At 38.3% G+C, this 8,146-nt stretch overlaps 1 protein-coding gene across 9 annotated transcripts in view; it reads left to right on the forward strand.

Annotated features, from left to right (window-relative positions):
• Positions 1–7,496, forward strand: part of LOC107687371 (gastrula zinc finger protein XlCGF46.1-like) — a 42,593-nt gene extending 35,097 nt beyond the window's left edge. For 8 of the 9 annotated variants that reach the window (XM_016484662.1, XM_016484660.1, XM_016484664.1 and 5 more), the window contains 3 exons: positions 296–379; positions 1,189–1,307; positions 4,913–7,496. In XM_016484662.1, the coding sequence (XP_016340148.1) occupies positions 296–379; positions 1,189–1,307; positions 4,913–5,077 (368 nt within the window). In that variant the 3' untranslated portion in view covers positions 5,078–7,496. The remainder of the gene's footprint in view (positions 1–295; positions 380–1,188; positions 1,308–4,912) is intronic. The other variant, XM_016484665.1, reaches the window with a different exon arrangement.
• Positions 7,497–8,146: the final 650 nt, after the last annotated feature.

Raw genomic sequence — 8,146 nt, forward strand, 5'->3', positions numbered from 1 at the left:
TACTAATTAAAAAAAAAAAAAAAAAAAACTTTTAACCACTTTTACTTTGTTGTTTGGGAACATTATTTCCATTTAAAACCATCCAAACACACAAAACTGCATTAGACAAGCAATTTTTGGTCTTAAAATATTGCAAGTGGTGTAATAAGTAAAATGGATTAAATCTCAGCATGCAGAAAAAAAACCAAGAGCATGCTCTACATCTTTTTTTAAACAGCGTTAAAAATTGTTTTTTTGTTTTTGCTTTGAATGTTGTATAACGACATTCACTCACTAAAATTGACTCTGCATTTAGGGGTGAAGCCGTATGCTTGCTCGATGTGCGACATGCGGTTTTTCCAACGTTACCACTTGGAAAGACACAGCTTGACTCATACTGGTATGTGTCCGCTCACTGTACCCCTGATTTGTACCCAGTATGCCTTGATTGGAACTAAAGTTTGTATATATTTTTGTGGTTGAGGTATTTGGGGAAAAAAAAAAATCTATGAGATAATTGACTTATTAAAATTAATGGCCAGAATGTATAATAATGAATTTTTGAATGAGATCTGTTACTTTTGAAATATTTATTAGCTGTATCCTGCATCATATAATATTTGCATCAAAGTCAAGACATTTAAAAATGTTTAATTTACTGCTCTTGGGTGCCAGTTTTGCAAGACTCACTTCACGCTTGCGTGTAGTATCAGGTTTCACAATATCTGTGTAGGTGTTCCTGCCTCATTTTTCTTTGGATGTGCTTTTGTGTTTATTAAGTTTATTTACATTCATTTAAGTGTTAAAGCATAATCGATCGAAAAAAAAAACTGTAGTGGTTTCTTTTTACCAGTTTTCAATGATCAGTCGTATTTATTTTCCAAGTAGGTAGAACATAACCTCAAGTCTCAAACTAGGTTTCTGATTTTTAAAACCAAAACCCCAGTGTGCCACTTTACAATCAAGCAGTTTTTTATTCCATATTAAACTCTACAAACTCGAGTTTGTATGGAGTCATATACTTAAATTCTTTCTAAGCATGAATATACTCTCTATTTAAGATTTCAAGTGGGAACCCATATGACAGTCAGTCTCGATCCTTTCATGTCAGAAACAGTGTTTCAGAATCTTTGTCGATGTTGTGTGTTGTGGCATGCTGCGAGAATGAAGATGTGGGGTGCTTCAATAAAGACTCTTTTTCTCTGTTAGGAGAGAAGCCGTTTGCTTGTGACATGTGCGACATGCGGTTCATTCAGAGGTACCATCTGGAGAGACACAAGCGTGTTCACAGTGGTGAAAAGCCTTACCAGTGTGAGCGCTGCCAGCAGGTAAGAACACGCTTTATAACACTGGTTTTAAGATATAAGACAACTCCCATGATCATTCATTAGCCCCGTTCACACCGCAAGAAACTTGCAGCAACAAAGAGGCATTCGTTTTCAAGAGCTGCCGACTTACAGCGACCGAGACTATCGGTGTGTCAATGTGCCTGTGTCCATTTGAGAAAGTTGAACAATATACTTTAATATACTTAAAAATACTTAATATAATTATGCATTGAAGTCAGTGGAGCACACGTGATCTTTGTCCCGTCAGATGCTGTAGGGAAATGTTGGAAAGATGGAGAAGTTAATCCTATCAGACGGAGTATGTAGTTGTTATAAGTTTTTACGTTAAATCAAATCACTGCAAACATATTGCCAGTTGTTCGTCAGGAAAAAAAGTCTTGAGAGTTGTCTCTTTTATAATCTAAATCAAAAAGGAGTTCCCTCGTGTACTGCTAGAAGCGGATATATTCAAGCCGCAGACCCACTTTTGCTACATATAGATAGCTGCTGGCATACAATTTTCCCTCTAGAATGTAAATTTAGTGGCAAGAAAACTGATTTGATGTTAACAGCATGTAATGACATCTGCAAATGTTGTTCATGAATGTCACTATGCAACCATCAGTGTGAATGCCTATGAGCGACCGAGTTTGTAAAGACTGGTGACACGAAGCAAAGGAATTGTTAGTGGTGTGAATAGGGCTTTAGTCCTTACAGCTGTCTGGAATTTGTTTTATTACCATTTGGACCAAAAGTAACAATATAAGCAGTTAAGGGAAATACTGCATTATATTGAAATATGTAGGCTCAGGCCCCGTCCACACGGAGACGCGCTTAGCTGTATACACATACATTTTGTATCGTATAGGCGTTTCGTCCACACGGATCCGGCGTTTTGGGAGAGTGAAACCGATATTTTTTGAAACCGGGTCCCAGAGTGGATAAATCTGAAAACGCCGCCCTTGCTGAGGGAAAAAAAAAGATCGGATAGGGAAAGCTCTGGCTTCGTGTGGACGTAGCCTCAATGTCAAATGATAAATGATGATGCCACTATTGCTAGGTAGGTGAGTGAACAGTTCAGTTGGTTTGCCCTCATAACACTTGTGAACCATACAAGTTCACCATACATTCTGTCACCATTTACTCACCCGCATGTTGTTTCAAACCCATAAGACTTTGTTTAAAGGTGGGGTAAGCGATTTCTGGTAGCCAATGTTGACATTTGAAATCACCAAAACAAACACGCCCCTACCCCAAAAGGGTCTCGCCCCTATTTTGATAGCTCCGCCCCACACATACGTACACAACCCAGGCAACGATCAGTTCTGTGAAACCAAGCAAAATCAATGTTACACCGTGTCTACACCGGACGTGAGTGGCGCGGCGCGACAAAATACTATAGAACTCATTATAATTAGTGATGCTGTCTACACCATAGATATATATACATATCTATGGTCTACACTGGATGTGGCGCGGCGTTACATGACAAATCCCCAACAGAAAACTGCGGCTGCGTTCTATTCATGACGTATTGACACAAATTTCAAATGATTTTCAACGGTAGCTTTGTCGCGTCCAGTGTAGACAGACTTTAGCTGTTGCGGCGCAGACACGGTGTTACTCACCTATCGAGAAGAAACAAAGCAACCTCGGCGTCCGATCGCAGGCCTTCCACTCCTTGAGTTCTCTCCAGCACTGGAAAGCTGATCCGATATTTACACGGGTTCTACTTCTTGCCTTATTGCCTTAAGCCTTCTTTTGTTCCGCAGACGTTTTCCTCTTTTGTTTTTTATCTGCCATCTCTATCTTTCTGTCGCGGGCTTGGACTGAACGCTCTCTCCTCCACATCATGAGTAGACACACCCCTTACTGCTGATTGGCTACAAGTTTGTTTTGCTATTTGGCCCGAATCAGTTTTCTAAAGCGTTTTTGAAAAATCGCTTACCCCACCTTTAATCTTCGAAACTAAAATTATAGGCTATTTTTATTTAAACCTGAGTGGTTTCTGTCCCTCCATTTAAAGTCCAAGTAACCAAAACTTAAAACGCCATGAAAATGGAATGAAATGAATGCAAACTATATGAGGTGAATCCAGCAGTAAATGAAAGAAGTAATTATTGTTTTGAAAATAGATATGACCAGGTTCTATATACAAGATGTCAAATTGGGCATTCAAGACTCAAAAAGGAGGGAAGAGAAACCAATTTGTGACTTGTGTAAGAATTTTTATAAAATATATTTTAATATAATGTCCAATTTTAAATGATATTAGGCAATATACTAAAATAAAGCAATAAGCCCCTTGAAGCCGTGGTTTACAGTGAATTTATAACAGCTAAGTAAAGCAAGAAGCCGTGGTTTACAGTGAATTTATAACAGCTAAGTAAAGCAATAAGCCCCAAGAAGCCGTGGTTTACAGTAAATTTATAACAGCTAAGTAAAGCAATAAGCTCCAAGAAGCCGTGGTTTGCAGTGAATTTCACCACGGCTTCACAGGGCTTACTGCTTTTATAAAACGGTTATTCCATATACGTAGTAAGGTTTCACAGAATAAAACGGAGCAAATAAAGTGTAATGATATAAATAAAAACAGTATTCTTCCACCAAACCATAGCCGCTTTTCCACCATCGCGCTGAACGGTTCTCTTTGCATAACCGTTCCATTCCGCACCGATCCGAGCCGGCCGGTACAGTTATGTTTTCGTTTTCCACTGCGGAGCTGATATCTGATCTCTTTGGAATGCAATTCAAATGCGTCAGTCGTTGCCGTGGTAACACAAGTGTTTACATATGATATGAGGTGTAAATAACCACCGTGTTATGGAGGATGATCAGAAATTTCTTTAAATTTTATTACTAATTTGTGTTTACATTGCTCAAAATAGCGTGCTTAGCAAGCTACGGAGAAACTAGCAGCCAGGCAACAGACAAGTGGCAGATCTTGAGTGGCGACGTCACGCACATGCACTATACCAGCACAGCTCAGCACGGTTGTCTAACCGTGCCGAGAATTCCGGGCCAAGAACGGTTTGTAATCGTGCCATGCCGTACCAAGCTCACGTGGAAATACAACTGGAACCGTACCTGACAGTTCTTAGAACTGTTCGGCCCGATAGTGGAAAAGTGGCTATTAATGTAGTTTCTCAGAAACCGTTGTGGTTCCAACAAAGTGGTTGCCGAGCAACACGCAGAAGAAAACAAAGGTGTATGTTTGTAGTGTAATTTACAACAGCTTCGAACGCGGCTCAACCAATCAGAATCAAGGACCGGAACCATCCGTTTTATATTTTTAAAAAAGGTCTTTTAAAAATGTCAAAATATTTTGGATGAAATCTGAGAGCTTTTTGACCCTGCATAGACATAAAGCAACTTCTTTAAGATTTTTGTGTGTGTTTTTTAAATTAGAAGCATAATTTCAACCCAGTAGCCACTGTAGCCAAGTACAAATGGAATACACTTAGAAATTAAAATTAATTAATTTCTAGTTTGCAGTTAGGTTTTTCATTAAATGAACGCAAGGAAGAATAATCATTGAGTTGAAGTCAAAAGTGTAAATGCTTTAGTTGAACACTTCCACTAACTTCTCCATTTTTCACCTCAAGAGCTTCTCACGGACAGACAGACTGTTGAGACACCGGCGATTGTGTCAGGGTCGCGGCGTGGCAAAAGTCGAGGCCCAGCCTTGTTCTTTCACCCAGGAGCCTCCCGCAGCCGCTCCGTCCACGTGGAGTCCTCTACATCCCGCCCCGGGCCGACTCGCTGTCTGACACCATACTCTTTAGACAAGCCCTGAGACGACAGCACACCCAGACCTCTCTCAGAGCCACTGGCACTGTGGCTCCACCTGCTGACAGAGAGATGCGCTACAGACAGGATGAGGGGAAATTCTCCTCTTTTGTTTCTTTATTTAGAAACAAACAAGGTTCTCTTTTGATCATTGAGGGTTGTTTTATACTTTTTGGTAATATATTATGGGGCTAGAAGGGGTTTTATGGTACTTTTAAGAGGTGAAGAACAAAAAACACCTAACATGGGAATTTCATGTTACTAACCAAAAAAACAAAAGGTACAACCCATCATCTTTCGACTGACACCTATTGAGACACACTTCATTAAAATCAGCATCATGTGTGATGTATAGGCCTGCTGTAAAGTGCTAAGGGTTAGTACCCTACTGTCCTGAGGACTCAGGTAATGTCCTACTACCATCGCGAGATCTGTTTGTAACACTGTACCCATGTGTAATCATATGGAAATGCACAGTGTGCTTCCATGTATTAATTCATTAAGCATTCGCAGGCTTTTTCTCAATGATACATGTTTGATCTGATATTGTAACTATGTATGACTTTGAAAGATATGTATAATACTATGTGTAACAGCTGGTTTGTTCTCTGTCATTGGCATGAGCTGGTGGAAATGACAGCACCGGTTGAGTTCTGCTCCCTGGAAGTGTCCCTTTCTCTGACTTTACTCACTTAATGACTGGCAAATCTCACAAGAACTGTCAAGGCCATGATTTGGGCATCATTGGTCCTCACAATCATACATTTTGCATCAAGAAAATGAGGTCTGTTTTATGCCATTACATTTTTCATTGTTACAGTATTTTTTTATGATCATTTAGCACCTTTCACTGATATTCTTATTACCATAATGAAAAAAGTGTTTTTGAATATACATTAAAATTATATATTTAATTTTGTCTTAGTGGCTTTATTTGGGCAATAGGAGCTATCAATAACAGCCATTAATGAGAATTACAGAACAACTCAAAAGTAAAATGGTTGGTTGCATTACGTAATGAGAGTAAAAAAAAAAGGCTTCATTTTCTGAATGCTAAAGGTCCCCCCTTCCTGATTTAGGAGTGCTATATGGCTGAGATATGTTTTCGTGAGATTCATTATAGAGTATTGACTACACTGTTAATGCATCTACATGGTAAATGACACAATTAAAACGTCCAAAAGCCCCACAATTTCATGTACAGATTTATATGTGCAACATATAATAAGATCTTGTGGCCTTAGGATGTGTTCATGTGTATTTTGTTTTGTACTTTTTTTTTACACCATAATTATTTACATATTATTTTACTAAAATATTGACATGAGGACAGATAGTCTGCCTGTTGTTATCTTTCCAAAGTCATTTTAACATTATATTGCCTTGTGTTCAAGCACAGCTGTGTTGAAATATCTATTGGTATAGATTTGTTGTTTTGTTGCAAGACTCTGTTGTAATATCTGAGATGGAAGTTTTAAAGTCGAGGTTTCCAGTGTGATATAGCAGTGTTGTCTTATGCATAGGTTTGCTTTCATGTGAATCTGCATATACAATGCCTTCAGTACATGTGGGCCACTAACAGATGACAAGGGCAGAGATCTGATGTTATTGTTGCACCAAATGATATTGTATCTGTCAGTTTATTAACTTCTCATTCTATTGTTAACATGATATCTACTGTTTGACGAGAGTCTCGTCTGTATTTTTTAAGAGCTGATGGGCAACTAGGGATGGAATTGGGCATTTCCTTGCATCAGAATGCTTTGTGGTGATAGTATCTGGCAACTACAAAGAGAGTATATCTTTAGAGGGATGTCTGCTGTTTATTGACAAAAGATTGCTGCATTTCTATGTAATGACTGAATATTTTTCTTTGTAATGTTACGTTTATATACTGTAACTGAATTGGTTAAAACTTTTAGTTCTATAGTAACAAACTTTGTGTATTTTAAGGACCTTTTTATGCTAATATAATTTTAAAACACTGGAGAGAAACGTGTGAAATTATCATCTATATATACAGTTGAATATTAGTAGTCTGTAGTTACTAATCAAAGCATCTCTCCAGAGTGTTGGGAACAATATTGCAGTTTGCATACTTGGATAAAAAGAAAGAAGCAATAGAAGTCATACCTTTAAATTATTTTAGGCATTTGCTTGGACAGAGAAAGAGATCATCAGTAGTAGTTAACAAAGCATCACTTTTTTTCTTGCATGATGTTGCAGACGCTTGATTTAACAACTTCACTGAATTCCTTATCTTCAGCTGAGAGTGTTTTCCAAAAACAACCTCTGATAGCAAAAGAGACACATTTTGTTGTTGTTTCAGACACTTCAGTAACTTTTAATTGTTTTTGTGAGGAGACGAGAGTTGCTTACTTTATGCATAAATAAAATACTAAATAAAATGTGTGGTTTTCACATGAGTATTCAATTTTAATTCAGGACTGTTATTGCAGAAATAGCACTGGAATTAAATTAAAATCAGAAAAGTTTAATAATAAATAAATAATTGACAATTATGACCATTAAAAACAATTAAATTAAAACCAATGGCTTAAGTGGATGATCAGGTGATTCAGCTGAAGTGTATCTTTTCAGATATAATGTGTTTTTTCCAGCAAGGTCCAGCTTGGCTTTTTAATTATTGTTAGGGCTGACAAACAAGATGTTACAGCAACATACTCATGTCAAAAGGGGCAACTGACTTCCAAAGGGAATCACTCCCACTTACTGTTTGACTGAAACAAACATTAAACAAAAAAAAAACATTACATTTACATGGACTGCATGTTAGGATGTCATCGGTCAATTTCAAATAGCAGCGATTTCCAAATTTAACAAAATGCATTAAACAAAGACAATCAAAACATTCCAGACTTGTAACCCGAAGGTCGTAGGTTTGAGTCTCGGGTCTGGCAGGGATTGTAGGTGGGGCGAGTGGATAACCAGCACTCTCTTCCACCCTCAATACCACGACTGACCCTTGAGCAAGGCACCGAACCCCACACTGCTCCCTGGGTGCCGCAGCATTGGCTGCCCACTGCTCC

The sequence above is a fragment of the Sinocyclocheilus anshuiensis genome, unplaced genomic scaffold (assembly GCF_001515605.1).
Source record: "Sinocyclocheilus anshuiensis isolate Anshui unplaced genomic scaffold, SAMN03320099.WGS_v1.1 scaffold157, whole genome shotgun sequence".
NCBI lineage: Eukaryota > Metazoa > Chordata > Actinopteri > Cypriniformes > Cyprinidae > Sinocyclocheilus > Sinocyclocheilus anshuiensis.